Raw genomic sequence first — 18272 nt, 5'->3', positions numbered from 1 at the left:
AATCAAAATATTATAATTTAAAAAAAAAATTAAGCATCTTCAAATTTGAAAAACTAATCTTAAAAGTTTCTGATTTAATTTAAATTTTAAGAATAAAAGTAACTACATTCAAATTTCAGAAAAAATTATAAACTATATTCAAATTTCAGAAAATAATTTTTATATTAAAACCTAAAATAAAGTTAGAATATTTAAGATATCCATAATTTAGTTATTTTTCTCCTAACCGAAAATAAAATTAGATTTTAAAAGATTTTTTTTTTAAAAAATTGGAATCATTTAAAATTTGAAAATTATTAATGTTTTGATTAAAATATCATTGTTTGAGTATTAAAATAAATATAGTTTTAATATTTATTATATCAAAATGAGAAAATAATTATTTTGAGTATTAAATTCGTAGCAAAAAATTGTCCATTAGAAAAACTTAATAACGATGGAAAGCAAACGACGTAAGGTGTGGGAAAGAATGCAGAGGCTGAATGTAAATAGAAGACAGCCTTGGTGTATTTTTAGGGACTTCAATGCGATTCGAAGTAATGAAGAAAAGATAGGTGGGACACTGAGGGGTAAAGCTGCTTTTGTGGACTTCAATAACATGCTCAATGGATGCAAAATGGAGGAATTGAAAAGCAGGGGAGACTCCTTCACATGGGGAGGAACTAGAGGGACATATTCGGTGCAGAGCAAACTGGACAGATGCTTTGTCAATGAGCGATGGCTGAGAACGTTCCCAGTTGCTAACCAAGTATTTTTGGACAAGAGAGGCTCTGATCATAGGCCTGTTATGATCAATCTTGTTGCCTCTTCTGGAAAAATGAAAGGAAATTTCAGATTTGATAAATCTTTGCTGAACTTACCTAATGTCCAAGCTACTGTGATAAAAGCATGGAAAGGAAAAGGAAGAGGAGTGGCGTGTAGAGTCTCGGAGAGAATCAGGAGATGCATATCTGCTCTAAGCCGTTGGAAGAAAGACTTTCAGCTGAATGTTCGGGATAAAATTGCCAAGCTACAAGAGGCATTGGAGGAAGAACAGTCACTTAGAATGCCAAGGAGATACAAAATCCTCTGCTTGAAACAAGAACTGATGAAGGCTTATAGAGAAGAGAAATCTTTTTGGAGCCAGAGGAGTAAAGAGAGGTGGCTGAAACTGGGAGATAGAAACTCGAAATTCTTCCATGCGGCAGTGAAGTATACAAGGAGAAAGAATGAAATCGAGATGATGCGAGATGATTTCGGCTGTGAACACAGAGCTGAAGAGGCAAAGGGCAACATCGCTTCTTCTTACTTCAAGAAGCTGTTTACAAGTTCTCAACCGACTGACTTTGACGAGATATTCGAGGACTTCCCGACCAAAGTATCAGAAGAGATGAATGATGAGCTAATTAGAGAGGTCTCAGATGATGAGATTAGAGAAGCAGTCTTCTCAATCAAGCCATCCAGTGCACCGGGACCTGACGGTATGACTGGACTCTTCTTTCAAAGATTCTGGAAGGACATTGGGCCTCATGTGTCTGCGGAAATTAAGGACTTCTTTGCTACTGGTTCTTTCCCATCAGAGTGGAACCATACGCACCTATGTCTGATTCCGAAAATCACCAAACCGTCAAGAATGGTGGATTTACGACCCATCAGCCTCTGCTCAGTCTTTTATAAGATCATATCGAAGATTATGGTGAAGAGACTTCAACCGATCTTACCACAGATTGTCTCCCCATGTCAGTCAGCGTTTGTACCTGAGAGATAGATCTCAGATAATGTCTTAATTGCACATGAGATTGTCCATAGTCTAAAAATGCTGAAGCCGATCTCAGAAGAATTTATGGCGGTAAAATCAGACATGTCGAAGGCCTACGACAGAGTAGAGTGGAAGTATGTCAGATGCTTACTACGGGCTTTAGGTTTCCACACCAAATGGGTGGAGTGGATCATGTTCTGTATCTCTTCGGTTACCTTCTCGGTGCTTCTGAACGATCAAGCACATGGTTTCGTGACACCTCAGAGGGGACTTCGTCAAGGTGACCCGTTGTTGCCATCTCTATTTGTGCTCTGCACGGAAGGACTCTCTCATCTACTAGCTAAGGCGGAAGCACAAGGAATGATAACATGAATCAGCTTCTCGGTCAATGGACCAGCTGTTAGCCATTTGCTGTTTGCAGACGACTCCTTCTTCATGTGCAAAGCCTCGGTGGAGCAAGCTGAAGCTTTAAAACATGTTTTAAAGCTTTATGGGGAAGCAACAGGCCAAGTGATTAATCTAGACAAATCGGCAATCACGTTTGGAAAAGGCATTGAAGAGAGAAACAGAGAAGCCATTCAGCAGTGTTTGGGAATTTTTGGACTAGGCGGAATGGGGAAATACTTGGGACTCCCTGAGTGTTTTACTGGATCGAAGGTAGAAATACTGAAATACCTACACAAAAATCTCAAAGCTAAGTTGTCTGGCTTCTTCTCAAGGTGTCTCTCGCAGGGAGGTAAAGAAATTATGCTCAAAGCGGTTGCGTTAGCGTTGCCTGTCTATGCCATGGGGTGTTTTAAACTGCCAAAGACGATCATCCAAAACCTCACAGCAGCGCTGGCAGATTTTTGGTGGAGCTCTGAGGAGCATAAAAGGAAGATACACTGGATGAGCTGGGACAAAATGTGTATTCCGGAAAAGCTGGGAGGTATGGGCTTTAAGGACATTGAGAGCTCTAATCAAGCTTTACTGGCGAAACATGCTTGGAAGACGATTCAAGAACCAGAGTGTCTTCTTGCCAGAGTGCTGAAAAGTAGGTACTTCGAAAATGGCTCCATTGTCGAAGCTACCTTGGGCTCCAAACCTTCCTATGGCTGGAGGAGCGTTCTTCATGGGAGAGATTTGTTGGTGAAAGGTCTGCGCAAAGAAGTTGGTAATGGCAGGTCATTGAGGGTTTGGACTGACCCTTGGTGTGACTTTGGAGGTAGAGCTAACCCTTGGATGAAAAACACCATCATTGACCTCGAACTCAAGGTCAGTGACCTCCTAGATCTCGAGTCTGGCTCTTGGAATGAAGAAGTGCTAGCACATAATTTCTTTGAGAATGATGTCAAGAGGATAAAGAAAATTAGGCCGTTGATAGATCAAGACGACTACTGGTGCTGGAAGCATGAAAAGTCGGGTGCATATAAGGTAAAGTCTGGCTACTGGTTGGCTTCGAAAACTAATCTCCAAGAAGTCCTCCAAGCAGCACATGCCCAACCCTCTCTCAATGGATTAAAAGAGCAGGCGTGGCTCACTCAAACTGAGCCAAAGATCAGGCACTTCCTATGGCGCATCTTGAGTGGTGCTACCCCTGTTATGGAGGCTCTAACGAGAAGAGGAATGAAAGTTGACGAGAGATGTCAATTTTGCGGGTTTGAGCCAGAAACTATAAATCATGTGCTCTTTACATGCCATGTAGCTAGACAAACTTGGGCAAGGTCTCTGTTCCCACTCCCAGAAAATGGATTTGATGAAGAATCAGTGTTCGCTAACCTCCATTTTCTGTTCCAAATGAGCAAGAATATCAAAATCCCTCTTGATATTAGAAGGCTCTTTCCTTGGGTGCTGTGGTGTCTTTGGAAAAACAGGAATAAATTCTTCTTTGAAGGAAGAGAATTTGATGGAGAAGGCTTGATTGTGAAAATTCAACAGGAAGCAGAGATATGGTTCTTGGCCCAAACTCTTGACCAAAATGAGGAAAGACAGAAGGAGGTGGAGGAAGGCAGACTTGGTCAGATATGGAGAAAGCCCCCTGATGGATGGCTAAAATGCAATGTAGGATGGTTTTGGGTAAAGAAAACCCGCTCCCTTGGGTGTGCTTGGGTGGTTCGAGACTCAAATGGGGTGCCGGTCTGGCACAGTAGAAGATTTTTTGTGGAGATACAAAATCTCAATGAAGCAAAAATGCAGGCGCTATTGTGGGCGTTGGAGAGCATGGTGGCTCATAGAGTGGAGAAGCTGATTATAGGTATTGAAGACCCGATGCTTTGTGGTAGTTTGGAAAGATCAAATGCTTGGCCATCTTTTAAGGTGGAGAGCTCTATGCTTTTGAACTTTTGACTAAAATCCCTAACTGAAAGTGTTGTTTAGAAGTTAAGGATACTAATAAAGGAGCTTTTCTCATTGCCAAGAGTGCTACTACCTTGCCCTTCGTTCAGTCGTATGAAGCGGCAGGTTCTCCGGGTTGGTTGGCGACTCTCTTTGATAGTGAGAGAGTGGGAGCCTTTGTATAGTGTGCCTATGCTGGAGATGATGTAATTTTTTGTTATCTCTCCTTTGTTTAGGTGTGATGTGTATCTAACGCCCGTACTCGTTTCGCTTGTCTAGCGTTGTAACAAGTTGTGGACTCTTGATCTTAATATAAGTAATATTTGTGGAAAAAAAAAAGAAAAACTTAATAACATTTAGTCGATATATTTTATAAAATTGTTTTCTAAAATAAAATATTAGAAAAAAAAAGAAAAAAAAATAGTTTACGAAGCAAAACCCTTATTTTAAAAATTTGTTTCTTCTTCTTTGTTGCGCCGTCGTTCACTCTCTAGCTCCGTCTCTCTAAAACCCTTCTCTAGCAAAGCATCTTCTTCGTGTCGTTTCGTAATCAACTGTAAGTTTTCTTTAGTTCCTTGAAAACTTCATTTCAATTTCAAAGTTTATCGTCTTAGCAGTCTCAAATTGGCAAGCCTAACAGACTGTGATGTTCATGGTAACAGAACCAGTTATGGAGTTGTTGCTTCGATGTCATAGAAACCATAGTTTCTGTTGTTATTACAATATCAACTTAGATTCGGACATGATTGTTTTTTTCTTATAAAATCTTGAGCAGATGTCACTTGAAGATGATTTCGTGGAAGACGATGAGATGAACATGATCGATGAAGACGAAGCAGCATCCGACTCCGAAGCAGAATCACTTTCAGATTCAGATTCAGACAACGAGATCACCGAGAAGCTAGCCGAGCCGACAAAGACTGCCGTCTACAACAGAGACGGTCTTCTCGACAAACTCCAAGACATAAGCTGGCCAGAAGACGTCGACTGGGCTCACAAACTCACCGTCGAGATCGATCAGGGCCCACAAGCCGTCGACGTGAACGACGACCTCGCTAGAGAGATGGCGTTCTACACACAAGCCCTCGAAGGGACGAGGGAGGCCTTCGGGAAGCTCGAGGAGATGGGGCTGCCTTTTTTAAGACCGGGGGATTACTACGCGGAGATGGTGAAGTCGGACACGCACATGGAGAAGGTGAAGTCGAAGCTTCTGTACGAGAAGAAGCAGATGGAGGAGGCGGAGGAGAGGAGGAAAGCGAGGGATAACAAGAAGATGGCCAAGGAGGTGCAGTCTCAGAAGATGAAGGAGAGGGCTAAGCAGAAGAAGGACGAGATTGAGTCTGTCAAGAAGTGGAGGAAACAGAGGCAGCAGAGTGGGTTTAGTGAGAAAGGTGGTGGCGCGGGGGAGCTTGATCTTGAGTTTGGGAATGGGAAGAGTTTTCAGAGAGGTGGTAAGAAGAGACCAGGTGTGTCTCCTGGTGACCGGTCGGGAGGGAAAGGGAAGTCTGCTTCGAGGATGAATAATAAGAAGAGGGAGTTTAGGGATTCTAAGTTTGGTCATGGTGGTAGGAAGGGTTTGAGCAAGCAGAACACTGCGGAGACCACTAATGATTTCAAAGGCGGGTTTCGTGGAGGCAAAGCTGGTGGTGGTGGCAACAAGAGACAGAAGAGATAATATAATCGAAAAGGTTTGATCCTCAAAACTTATCACCAACTTCAACTCTATAAACTTATTTATTATCTTGGATTATGTTTTTAGAGTATACATTTTTGTTTTTGTAATGGGTAAGGACTGATATTTTTCGTTACAATGTTGTACTAATGATTTCTTGTATTAAGTCCCATGTGTTTTGAAGAACTTAACTTCCAAGAAGTTCTATTTTGATAACATAACATGAAAAAAAGAAGGTCATGGTCCTCGTATATAGTAAAAGTAAAATTTTAAATTTCATAGTAAACCTTGAAAACGTTACATGAAACGAAAACATCAACAATGCAAAGCTTAGAACATAAAATATCTTGAAACGACACAACAAAACAACCCACACACAAGTTTTACTCTGGAACCGGAACCAGACTTGGAAGGTAAACATGTCCACATACAAAAGGCCTATCATGATAGTCACCCAAATTACATCGTCCTGTCTCAACAATTTTCTTAGCAATCCCATATTTACTAATCTTGCAAACACTTACGCAAACATAATCATCTGCTGCATCTTCCATCACCTCTTCGCACCACGCCATGATACTATCGTTCTCGTCGACAAAGTAGCTAGGATGAGCGAGATCATGATCCGTATGTAATGTCGGGAGGTCAGGATTAGTCACGTCTAAGTACTTTTCCCACGAGACAACATCATCATCCAATGTTTTTGTGACCCACACTTCAATCTTCGTTGTTTCTTCACGTTGATGTAACAAAGAAAGCCTATCTCCTCTAAAACTTGACAACGATGCTGTATCTAACACACTGCATTGGAACGGAACGTTGCATACGACTTTGAATGTTTCTGTCGAGAAATCAAAACATAGGATGAAAAGTACGGGTTTCTTGTTCCAGTGTGCGACCCAATACATGTTTCCTTTTATGGAAACTCCTTTGCATGGTGGATCGATAGACCAATCCAAAGCAGCTTCATCAACAATTATTCTCCATGCATTAGATTTAAAATCATATATTTCAATCACTGGCTCACAAGGTCCAATCACTGCTCTCTCGTCGTCTTCAAGCTCTCCTTCGAAAATCCTTAGAATTTTGTATTCTTCACGAGATATATTGTCGTATCCTATACCGTAGAAATCATTGACCGAGTAAAAACTCATTGGTTTGATACATTTGATACGTTTCAAGAACGGGTTCCAAACTGCGAGTTTGCAGCTTCTTGTTCTTGTTTTATTGCATCTACATAACAATAATCCATCGCAATGAACAGTAGTTGAGATCTCGGAATCGTGAAACTCTTCTGGTATTGGTGAAGATGAGCGAGCTCCTTGCACATGATTGATGATCTGAACCGTATGGTCGATTTTTATGAACCTTTCTTGGACGAGATCCAAGTACTTGTAGATGAATCTCTTGTCCTTCAAGAGAGCGTGCCATTGTTTGCACGTCAATTTGAATTGTGTCAAATATTCTATTGGAATCCTACAGAATATTTCTTCTATTATATCAATAGGAAGCAATGAAGTCTCTGAGGAAGCCATGAATGTTGGAAGAAAAAAAAACTGAATCTTATGACATTTTAGTAGTCTCCCTTCTATAACAATTCTACGTCATGGATAATAATAGACAATTTAAAAAAAAAAATTAAGCAAAGAATTAAGCATTACCATTAGTTTTCGCAATAAATTCTGTATCGTGGTTGACAAGTTTTCCCTTTTATTTCGAGTTTAATTTGAGGTTTATATTCAGTAGGAAATTTGGGGTAAATTTTGGAAATAGTACGAAATAATGTTTAAAATTTAATTGATAATTAACAAATTTTAAATTGTAAACACTATAAGAGCTCTTAAGTTTTCCTTATATTCTTCTTATAGATGCATCTTGTTCTAGTGTAAAGATGAAACTCGGGTTGAAAGTTGGAACCTGCAGTTTCTCAAGCCTACGATTTGTTAGGCTTTGTTATAGAGTAGACTGTACAAGGCTATAAGTGATTGTGTTATCTTTCAAGGCTGCTCTGGTTTGCATGACGTGGCTATGTTAAAGGTGATACTCTTGGCTACACATGTCTGTTGAAGAAGCCATTGAACTGGTCGACAAATGCCTGGCGGAGGGAGAAAATATTATTGTTGGGGGCATAATCAAAGATAGGGGGCAAAAAAGATTTATGACTGAGGGCATTATATAGAATTGGCTGTAAGTTATACTAATTTTCTTAATCTTGTTGGGTTCATTACCCCCTTGTTGTTGGCTGTGGCTCCGTCAAGACTGGTCGTTGCACCACCAAACTTTGTGATCAAGATTGTTGACAAAGACGAACTTTGGTTTCAGAAGTTACCTTTGTTCAGCTCGTTGGGGGATTTTTGTTATCTTTTACATTCTTATTTAGTTTGAGAATGAACATTTTTTGTTTTTGAATTATGTTTGAGAATGAACATTAAGCATCAAGCAAATGATATATTACTTCAGGCAGTAATACAAAGTAAAAATTCTCACATAAAAAGAAATATACAAAGCAAATGACCAACAAATGGTTTGAGAGATGCATAAATCAAATCACATGAGAATGAAGACAGAGGAAAATAAAGAAACAATGAAATCAGTAGAATTTGAGAGCTACAAGGCTGGCGACAAGGAAGAGAAGAGATGGTGAGAGAGCGTAGGAGGAGGAAGGAGTAACAGAAGGTCGACTGGTGCTTCCTCCGTTGTCAGCCGCAGGAGCAGCACCGTTCACGGTTGGTGTAAAAGGTCTAGTTGTTTCAGACTGTGGTGTCTGAGCTGCTGGAGTCGGCTCTGGAACAATTGGAGTTGTTGCTGGACTTGGAGACATGGCCGGTCCAAATGTATCAGCAGGTCCTATTCCAAACCAAATAAATAAATAAAACTCTTATCAATTTTATAATCCAAGAACTAACTAATTACATGATTAGTTGAAATGACGATGTGGTTGATTCTTTACCAGGAGCAGCAGCTGGAGAAATATTGGCGTTGCATTGAAGAGGAACACTAGGCATGTTACAAGCACGTGGAAGAGAGACGGCGGTTGTACGGTTAATAGGAATGTTAAAAGGAACACTTCCGGTGACAATAAGACAGAGACATCCCATTCCTCCCGTAGTCAAAGACCTCAACGAGTTACAACAATCAGAGGAAGGTGAAGTTCCGTTGGTACTACTGTTGGTTAAGATGCTCATACAAGGACCCACGGTGGTCATCATAGACGGTGTACATTGGCTAAGCGGCGGTTGTTGGCTGCGAACCGGCAAAGCTAGCACTGCGATTAAGGCCACAGCAACAGCAGCTATCACTGGGATCTTCAACATTGTTGATCGAATTAAGCTTTTTTTTTTATGAGGTTTGTGTTTGAAGTGGATTGCGATGAAGATGTGAGATTTGTTTTATAGATAGACAAAAGTGGAGGGAACGAAGGAAGTGTGTATAGGTCAACCACTATAACTAACTATGTTCTCTTTTTCGTTAGTAGCGTTGTTAGTTAGTGAGTTGGCAAATGGGATGCGTACACGTGTGTAGAGTGTAGTAGGTAGCTCTGCCTAATTCGTCTCGGAATTGTATTAGATGAACCACTCTCCCCATGGCTGGTTTTGTTTCGGTAAGTAATTCCGTTTTTAACTTAAGCCCAATAGTAATATCCTATTGAGTTAAAGACAAAAATGTTCAGCTTACAAAAGTAACTAAGGGGAGGTTATTGGTAAAAGAATTTCAGAGAAGTTATTAAATTTTGAGATTCTATAGTTATTGGTTTATGAATTTTTAAAATCTGAGTAGAATTCATTGTTATTGGGGTAATGATTTTTAAATTTCACTCAAAATCCTTTGTTATTAGAAAAGTTTAGTTTTCATTGATTTTGAGATTCTATTAAAATCTATTGTTATTGGGATGCAAATTTTCTTTGTTTTAACTCATAAGACTCAACTTTGAGAATATCATCTATACCTATAAAATTTTTGAAATCAATGTAATAAAATACACTCACATACAAAAACATACAAAATTAAAGAATGAAATAATACAAATCACAACTTTAACATAATACAAATCACAACTTTAAAAAATAGAAAATAAATATTAAAAATTAAAAAAAGTAAAAGAAATTAAAATAGTTTTATTAAAACGTATTTTTAATTTCAAAAAGAATTGAAAAAAACAATTTGAAAAAAAATCGTAACCTTTTATATAAAAAGTTAAAATTTTAAAAATATATTTCAAAATTATATTTCAAAATTATAAAAAAAACATTTTATTTATTTATTATTTCTGTATTATTTATGTATTAAGAAGATATAATAGTATTTTGCCTTTTTAATGATTGAAATGATTATTTTCACTTTTTTGTACCACCATTAATTTCTTACCTTAAAAGTTTAACAATCAATGGGATTCTATACACAAATTATCTATGTGTAAAATTTATTAAATCTTTTTTTTTTTTTAAATCTTGTTAACTTGTAAAATCCTCTCAACTATTAAAATCATCAAAATCCACAAAAAATTATGTTCCAATAACCCCCCCCCCTAAATAACATATAGTACATGTTTCACAGAAAACGGTGTTGTTACATTAGATAAACGAAGTGCTAAGAATTAAGTAAGTTCAATAACTATAAGAACTTGGTACTATGGAGATATAAGGTTGGACAGATTCAAACACTTTTGACGCCAAAATCACATTGCAAAAAGATCAACCGGGAAGCAGCAGGAAAGATTGATTTGTATAAAGCTGGTTCCACATCTACTCTATACTTTCTCGTTTGGTTAGCTATTCAATATCGCTTACCGAATGAAGATAGTATGGCAACTTGAATGTGGACGCAGACTCCTCTTATGTACTTTGCCAAAATCCACCGGAATCAAGGAATCATTTGTTCTTCTCATGTAATTTGTCATCAAAGCAAAAAAGAAAATTGTCATCCAAGCTCAATTTTCTCAAAGACTGTGACACTAGTATTGATCATACCATAGCCAAAGCAACCGTGTTCTCTCTCTCTCTTCTCATTCAGTGTATTCTAAATCACTGTATACAACACAGACATAAAGGAATGGTCGTCGTCATGGAAAAGAGTCGAAGACAACATTTACTATAATCCAGTCCATCTGATTGATAAACAAGTGAGGAGTCATGTTATATTGATACGAGTAATAGGAAATAGGATACGAAGAATCGCTCAAAAAGTGTAAAAACAAAATCTCAATATGCCACGCTTGTCATTCATTCATGCATACTAATTTTTTCTTATTTCAGTTAATTTTATTCTGGTCTTCTTAGTATTATATTTTCTGTACCGTCGACCATGGAACTTTCCTTTAACTAGAAAACACGGCAACCATAAGACTAAAATAGTTCACGACTTTGAAACATATGTTAATCTAGAGACTAGAAGTCTAGAACGCGTAAAGACTTGTAAAAGATGATGTCCTAAACTGAGACTTTTCGACACCTATTAAGCCAAGTCAAACACAAATACAAGCAATGGGCTCAAAAATAAATTTAAAAATTAAAAGAACATAAAACAATCACTGTATATACCTGAAATCAAATAATCATGGTGGTAGTTCAACAGCGCAGCCTAAGACCGTCACAAAGACCACTGACCCAGACCAAACAGAACCAGTTCTGTTCACAACACAACACTTCGTGTCCAAACAGATCAAATACTTTAACAGAAACCGTTAGAAAAGTAGGAAAAAGTTGGCTACTAAAATCAAGTCATCACCTCGTCATTTTCACGTTTCAACACCTTCAATTCCCTATTTATATCCTTCATCAAGACTCGACAAAACCCAATCAAACAAACACAACGCAACCCAACAAAGCAAAATTCAAAAGGATTATTTTCTCTTCAAACACATCTCTCAAGGAAACATGAATATGGGAATGGGTTTAATGTTGCTTACAGTTTTCATGGCTGTGATGTCTTCTTCAAGAGTCTCTGCTCAGACAAGTTGCACGAGCGCGTTGATCAGCATGGCACCATGTCTTAACTACATAACCGGAAACACTACAACTCCTTCTCAGCAATGCTGCAGCCAGTTGAGTAACGTAGTCCAGTCTTCTCCTGACTGTTTATGTCAAGCCCTCAACGGTGGAGGCTCTCAGCTTGGGCTCAACATTAACCAAACACAGGCTCTTGCTTTGCCAAGGGCTTGTAATGTTCAGACTCCTCCTGTCAGTAGCTGTAACGGTAAGAATTTTCAAAAGGAAAGCACTTATGAAGATTGTTCCAAACCAAACACTGGTGAATCTTATGGAGTATGATTACATTTTTTGTTTTTGCAGGTGGTGGTTCTAATGCTGACTCTCCTGCAGATTCACCAAAATCTTCAGGTAAATGACTTTAAACAGATGTAATGAAATAACATCGAACTCATTATATTAATTTAATATGTTTTTGGGTCCAGAAGTTCTTAGTCATTCAAGAAAGAAAATATATACTCTGTTATCTAATGAATCCATCTTGGGGGTCTTTGTTAGGACCAGGAAATGGATCGAAAACCGTACCAGTAGGAGAAGGAGACGGATCATCGTCTGATGGAAGCTCTATCAAGTTCTCATATCCTCTTCTTGCCTTCCTTTCCGTGGCTTCCTACATGGCAATCTTCTTGAAATACTGATTTTCCCCCATCCACTTTCTCCTGAAACCGATTAAGCTTTTATGCCACTTAGATTGCATTCTTTATTTGTCCCTATTTGTTCACATTTTGTTGTGATTATGTGTGATGTATTATTATATGCTCTGTCAATCCCTACTCTCAGGTGATATTGGTTTGTAGCAACGGAGAGCAGGTTGGATCTCTTTACCTTTTACAATAAATATTATTTTTCGGAACACATTCTAAAGAATAGAACATCAGCTCTTTGAATAAATATTGGTTTAGATGGTCAAAATATATGAAACCCGAAATCTGAACTAAAAATCTAATCCGTATCGGAGATTAGAAATAGCCAAATAAATCTTATGGGGTGGTAAGAAACCTACTCGAACACATTGTTATTAATCGAACTCAAACGAATACCCCGAAAGAATCCAAGAACCCCCTCCAGAAAAACAATATGGGAAGTACTTTATATTAGGAAAATGTACTTTATATTAACATCATACTAGATATGGAACCGCATTATATGCAGATATTATTTTGTCAAATTTTCACTAACATTGTTTAGATTATATCAAAAAAATTTCAAATTTGAAATTTATATTTTGCATTATATAATATGTGGATAATATATATATATATATTACATGTAGAGAATTGATTAATGTTAATAATATATGTTGTAAATAGTGTTATTTTATAATGTATAATGTTTCATATGTTGCATTTTAGTGTTTTGACTTGGCGATAAATTGTGATTATTTTTTTAACTAAGGAGTTAATTTTTAGAAGAATTTATATTTTTTAATTTATGTTATACAAAACAATTGTTATAAAATAATTTAAATAATTAATAATTTTAACCACGACAATTTTTTTAGTCTTATGTATTAATTTCTAGTTTCTTTACATTTTAAACATTGTAATAATCAAACTGTATTATTGTAAACAACATATTCTTAATTGTGTTCTAGATATTCATATTAAAAATTATGAGATATGAAATAATACATTATGTATAATATTTCTTTTGAGAATCGTTAGGCATTTTTTATATTTAGTTTTTAAGAATCAATAAAACATATTTGAAATCAGTTTTAAGAAAGTTGAGATATCAAGTATTAAAAAGTTATAGATGCAAAGTTGTTAAATAAGAAACTCGAAATATGAGAAAAGATATCTCAAAAATAACCAATTTACTTTTCAAATCTAACAGAACATACGGTATGCAAGATATTTGATGATAGACACATAAACACATCCGAACTTTAATTGTGTTTGTTACAAACGTTTTTAATTATAACAGTTTGCAGACTGGGACCATGTAAACGTATACCACCTCTCAACTGCAATAATATTGAACCTATTGGCGTAACTAAAGAATGAGTAACTTCATTGAGTCGTGTGGTCACGCCTCTTCAGAGACCATTATTATCTCTCTTATTGTTTTTTTTTTACTTATTTTTACTTTCTGTGTGTAAAAGATAGATGATGCGACATGAAGCAGTGAATACAGATATGAGCTTATGTGGTCCCCAACTCTTTTAGTGCTTTAGTGTGGGCTCCTTATCCTGACAGCAACAGAGAGACTAGATTCTGATCTCACGGATGGTCACGATGATATGATGGATTGTGTTCAGGGGCCATGCATGACACGACTCATGATGCTTCATTAATTATTCCCTACTGTTACTTCACACTATTAGAGTCCAAATTTGATGATTACCAAGCTTTGCAAAACCAAAACACTGATTAAAGCCATTCATGATTTCTTGTCCCTCAACTGTGATTGGTAATTCAATTATTTTATTAATTTTGTTCCATTAGTTTAATAATAATGGAGCTATTCTTGGGTTCACCCCTAGGATGAATTTAGAGGTTCACCCAACCAATAAGAATCACTCATTTCACAATTGATATCTTTTAAAAAAGGAAATGAAATATTGTCAAGTTATATTATGTTTTTAAAATAAATAAAATAAAAATAATAGTAGTTACAGAAAATGATTTTAAAAAAAATATTTTTAACATCATCAAAAAAATAAACCCTAAACCCTAAACCCTTGAGTATATCCTAAACCCTAAACCTTTGGGTATACGCTAAACACTTGGATAATCTTAAACTCTAAACCCTAAGCTCTAGTATATGCAAAAAAATAATTAGATATTTTAACGCCATCATCGAAATACTAAACCCTAAATCCTAAACTTTAAACCCTAAACTCTTGGATAAATCATAAACACTTGGATAATCCTAAATTTTAAATCAAAAACACTAAACACTAAAACAATAAATCTTAAAAATACCAAATCCTTAATCCTAAAAAGAGTTTAGGGATTAAGATTAAGGATTTAGTATTTTTAAGATTTAGTGTTTAATGTATTTAGTTTAGAATTTAGAGTTTAGGGTTTAGTGTTTGACGGAGTTAAAATATTTTTAATTTTTTTTTGCATATATTACTATTTTTATTTATTTTTAACATTTTTTATTTTAAAAATATAATATAATTTGACAATATTTTGTTTTCTTTTTTAAAAGATATTAATTATAAAATGGGTGATTCCTATTGGTTGGGTGAATTTCTAAGTTCACTCTCGGAGTGAACCCAAGAATAAGTCATAATAATGTAATGTGGCTGTGAAAAGGAAAATAGAATAGTTCATTTCTGTTTCTGATAAACGCCGGCTTGAATTTCCACCTCTTACTTTGTAAAATTTCCATATCATGTATAGACAATCACGATTATATATAAAATTTAATGAAGTACATTACCTCTATAATAATCATCTATAAACTCAAGCTATAAAAAAAAACTAATGGTATGTAGTTACGTTGGATCAGGACCTATGCGAAGGGGACTGCACCTTTCTTGATCATGTTCACCTCCAAAAATAGTCAGTTTTGGCTCTAATTTCGCCTTTTGAAACTCTACGACAGGATTAAAGGTTATACTAGTACAATATAGGTTATTTTATTATATCATCCCTTGGAACGTATTTGTGATATTCCATTGATGCATGGATTAGTCGTACTCGTAACTCTTACGAAGTATGGAACACGACAATTTCTTCTTGTCAAAAGAAAAAGGAACATGACAATTTCCAATTACTCTTTATTAATTTTCAAAAGTTCATTTTTCCTACAGATTTATAAAGAGAAAAGAATATGGAAAGAAAACTAAAAGAAAAAATCCGAAAGAAATAATAAAAGACAAAGGGTCAGTAGAAAACGACGTGAGTGGTTCCTTTTTAGCACATCTAAAATGCAAATATCATAAACTAATAAAAGATTAAAAGACAATATAATTATTAAAAAAAACATAATGAAACGAATTTGACAAGTTCCACTGCTGAAGTTAAAGCTTTGAGTGGTTTTCGAGTCTTTGTGTTCTTCACCCACTGATTTCCATTGTACCTCTCTCTCTATATATTTATACTATAGTATACACAGGCTAATAGTTCAAACAAAAAAAAAAGGTATACACAGGCTAATAGAAATTAAATAGAGATATACATACATGCATAGAGAGAGTAAGTGGGTCTTTACTACTCTTTAGTGCTCTGTTTCCTGCTATGCAACTTCATGGCTATTTTTGAAGATATGGGAGAGAATCAGTGGGGCTGTTTTGTTCTCTCAGGTCCATTGAAACTATAACCCACCAAGTCTCAAAAGCAAAAGCAAACAAAAACAAAAACAAACGGATCAATTTTCTTTATTATTTTCCTGTTTTTGTTTCTTTCTTCTTCCTTCACTCTCAAGCACAACGTTTTATGTTCATTTATTTTCTATTTGTACACTTCATTCTTTAGAAATCATGAAGCTTTCTGATCGTTGAGGTTAGTTTTTGATTTTATTATACTCTCTTGTTCCTTCTCAGTTATACGAAGACAGTTTAGTTATAAAGTTTTTGATTATTATTTTGCGTACTTGAGCAGTGAATTATGCTGAAGAAGAAGAGATCGAGAAGCATGCAAACATTAATGGCGAATACGAACCAGAAACAGACCAAAACGACGCCGTTTCCACGGCTGTTCACAGCTTTCACCAGCTTCAAAAGCTTCACCGAAAACGACGCCGTCGCCAGCCCAACCTCAACTCTCGACACCAAACCTTTCTCTGTTTTCAAAAACCCTTTTGGACCCGAGAGCCCGAAAACCCACGAACCCAAAAGAACCGGACTAGCCATCGTCGACTCTCTCATCCAAGACGAACCCGGATTCTCCCGACCAAGATCCGGGTCCATTCTATTCGGGTCACAGCTCCGGATCCGGGTCCCGGACTCTCCACGATCCTCTTCGGATTTCGGGACCAAAACAAAGAATTCTCCGATCTCCCCTCAGCCGGAAGAAAAAAAAATTAGCGGGTCGGGTCTCGGGTCGGCCCGAATCTTGACGGGCTATTTCTCGACCAGCGATATGGAACTATCGGAGGACTACACGTGCGTGACTTGTCATGGGCCTAACCCGAGAACGATCCATATATTCGATAACTGTATCGTTGAGAGTCAACCCGGCGTCGTTTTCTTCCGGAGCTCCGACCCCCTTCACGAATCGAATCATTTACCACCCGATAGCTTTCTCAGTAGCTGCTGTAACTGTAAGAAGAATCTTGGCCCTCGTGATGACATTTTCATATATAGGTAAATCATATATAACATATGAATTTAAAACTATATGATATTTCTGTAGCTGGAATTTTGAATAGCTTATTAGCAATCTGTGATGTTAATTTGCAGGGGAGACAGAGCCTTCTGTAGCAACGAGTGCAGGTCTCTGGAGATGATGTCGGAGGAAGATGACATTTGATGAAATCAGCTTTTTTTTAGATTAAAAAAATGTTATGATAATGACTAAAATAAATAACTCGTAATATTAAGATGAAAATTGTTAGATAATAAATTTTGCTTAGTTGCTTTTTTGCTCGCGGCAGAGTTGGTATCTGTATCTATGTGTGTTAGGTGTCTACATGCATAATCATATGCTTCATCTTTTACTTTTAACTTTTCACGATCTGAAATACAGTAATAGTAGAGGGCACAATAATATTTAATGCAGCAATTCCATTTCGATGTTCAAGACAGAAATGTAAACATCTCTCACCCAATAGATAGATCACAAAACGTTAACTCATTTCTTCCAAGTATATTCATTTTAATTTTTTAGTAGTAGTAGTGCAATCAATCACTAAAGAAGCTTATAACTACACTTAAGTAGCTCAGAGACGAAAAACTCTTGAAGCCAAAACGGATACCCCACAGCTACGTAAGAGTGGTGCCGATACTCTCCAATGTAACACTTGCTCACAATTAAGAGAGTACCTTTATTAGTATGTTTTCTTCAAAGGTTAAACGCCAGTTTAAAATGTAGTCAAGAGCTCTATTTGTTTTCGAAGATAGCTACTTGAATGATGGCCACATCGGTAAACAATTCACTCCTCTGATCAAATCTTTGTCCTCTATATGGTAGAAAGAACATTTTTGTTTTCTTTTCAATTTTGTTCTACCACTATAATCTGTTTATATTTCAAAAACCCAAGTCCGCTCGAGATCAGGCCATTGCCATTATGGATCATGGGCAAATGGTGCTTGGTCAATGAATATAGCCCAAGGCCGCTTCTAATTCATTATTGTTTTTTAACTAACCCAAATCGAAATTTTACCTTATCTTAAAAAAGAAAATAATAGAACCTTTAATTTTTTTTATGAAAAGCTTATTAGCAATTCCAATACCATGTCTGTTTTTGTGATTGGTTCAACTTTTTATTTAATTATATAATTTAGTTACACTAAAAATATTACTGTTACAGTTTGGATCTGATCTAATGCTGAGTAGAACTGTTCATTGAACGAAAAAAGCCTAATATTGTACTGTTCGGCTTAATGAGCATAAAATCGATCAAATAAAAGGGCTATGTGCGTAGTTCACTAACAAGTTTAGTAGCACAT

The 18272-nt window shown here is 36.5% G+C and overlaps 5 protein-coding genes across 5 annotated transcripts; 3 read left to right on the top strand and 2 right to left on the bottom strand.

The window, feature by feature from the left end:
* The first annotated feature begins 4469 nt into the window (after positions 1–4469).
* LOC108859116 (probable rRNA-processing protein EBP2 homolog) lies at positions 4470–5909 on the top strand. Its single transcript, XM_018632968.2, has 2 exons — positions 4470–4607; positions 4827–5909. The coding sequence occupies exon 2, from the start codon at positions 4827–4829 to the stop codon at positions 5724–5726; it is 900 nt and encodes a 299-aa protein (XP_018488470.1). The 5' UTR covers positions 4470–4607; the 3' UTR covers positions 5727–5909.
* Positions 5910–6030: 121 nt separating this feature from the next.
* Positions 6031–7258, bottom strand: LOC108861033 (putative F-box protein At3g22650). Its single transcript, XM_018634868.2, has one exon. It carries the CDS (start codon positions 7256–7258, stop codon positions 6107–6109), a length of 1152 nt encoding a protein of 383 aa, XP_018490370.2. The 3' UTR covers positions 6031–6106.
* An 893-nt stretch (positions 7259–8151) lies between these two features.
* LOC130495276 (non-specific lipid transfer protein GPI-anchored 20-like) lies at positions 8152–9097 on the bottom strand. Its single transcript, XM_056986796.1, has 2 exons — positions 8674–9097; positions 8152–8570 (listed from the first exon to the last, which is right to left on the bottom strand). Exons 1-2 carry the CDS (start codon positions 9035–9037, stop codon positions 8314–8316), a joined length of 621 nt encoding a protein of 206 aa, XP_056842776.1. The 5' UTR covers positions 9038–9097; the 3' UTR covers positions 8152–8313.
* Positions 9098–11283: 2186 nt separating this feature from the next.
* Positions 11284–12564, top strand: LOC130495277 (non-specific lipid transfer protein GPI-anchored 5-like). Its single transcript, XM_056986797.1, has 3 exons — positions 11284–11915; positions 12011–12058; positions 12206–12564. Exons 1-3 carry the CDS (start codon positions 11597–11599, stop codon positions 12343–12345), a joined length of 507 nt encoding a protein of 168 aa, XP_056842777.1. The 5' UTR covers positions 11284–11596; the 3' UTR covers positions 12346–12564.
* Positions 12565–15708: 3144 nt separating this feature from the next.
* On the top strand, positions 15709–17322 carry LOC108860519 (FCS-Like Zinc finger 8-like). The gene is made up of 3 exons (XM_057010641.1): positions 15709–16164; positions 16264–16967; positions 17064–17322. Exons 2-3 carry the CDS (start codon positions 16270–16272, stop codon positions 17131–17133), a joined length of 768 nt encoding a protein of 255 aa, XP_056866621.1. The 5' UTR covers positions 15709–16164; positions 16264–16269; the 3' UTR covers positions 17134–17322.
* Positions 17323–18272: the final 950 nt, after the last annotated feature.

This window comes from Raphanus sativus, chromosome 5 (assembly GCF_000801105.2).
Source record: "Raphanus sativus cultivar WK10039 chromosome 5, ASM80110v3, whole genome shotgun sequence".
In the NCBI taxonomy this organism is placed as follows: Eukaryota; Viridiplantae; Streptophyta; class Magnoliopsida; order Brassicales; family Brassicaceae; genus Raphanus; species Raphanus sativus.
Note: the sequence above shows the minus strand (reverse complement) of the source record. Positions and strands in the feature narration are given on the sequence as shown.

Bases quoted from the DNA above. Each gene is read 5' to 3' on its own strand.
- LOC108861033 (XM_018634868.2), bottom strand. From the start codon at position 7,258: ATGGCTTCCTCAGAGACTTCATTGCTTCCTATTGATATAATAGAAGAA.
- LOC108860519 (XM_057010641.1), top strand. From the start codon at position 16,270: ATGCTGAAGAAGAAGAGATCGAGAAGCATGCAAACATTAATGGCGAAT. The intron at 16,968-17,063 runs GTAAATCATATA...GTTAATTTGCAG, and splicing joins GATGACATTTTCATATATAG to GGGAGACAGAGCCTTCTGTA.
- LOC108859116 (XM_018632968.2), top strand. From the start codon at position 4,827: ATGTCACTTGAAGATGATTTCGTGGAAGACGATGAGATGAACATGATC.
- LOC130495276 (XM_056986796.1), bottom strand. From the start codon at position 9,037: ATGTTGAAGATCCCAGTGATAGCTGCTGTTGCTGTGGCCTTAATCGCA. The intron at 8,571-8,673 runs GTAAAGAATCAA...GGTTTGGAATAG, and splicing joins TTCTCCAGCTGCTGCTCCTG to GACCTGCTGATACATTTGGA.
- LOC130495277 (XM_056986797.1), top strand. From the start codon at position 11,597: ATGAATATGGGAATGGGTTTAATGTTGCTTACAGTTTTCATGGCTGTG. The intron at 11,916-12,010 runs GTAAGAATTTTC...TTGTTTTTGCAG, and splicing joins TCCTGTCAGTAGCTGTAACG to GTGGTGGTTCTAATGCTGAC. The intron at 12,059-12,205 runs GTAAATGACTTT...GGTCTTTGTTAG, and splicing joins AGATTCACCAAAATCTTCAG to GACCAGGAAATGGATCGAAA.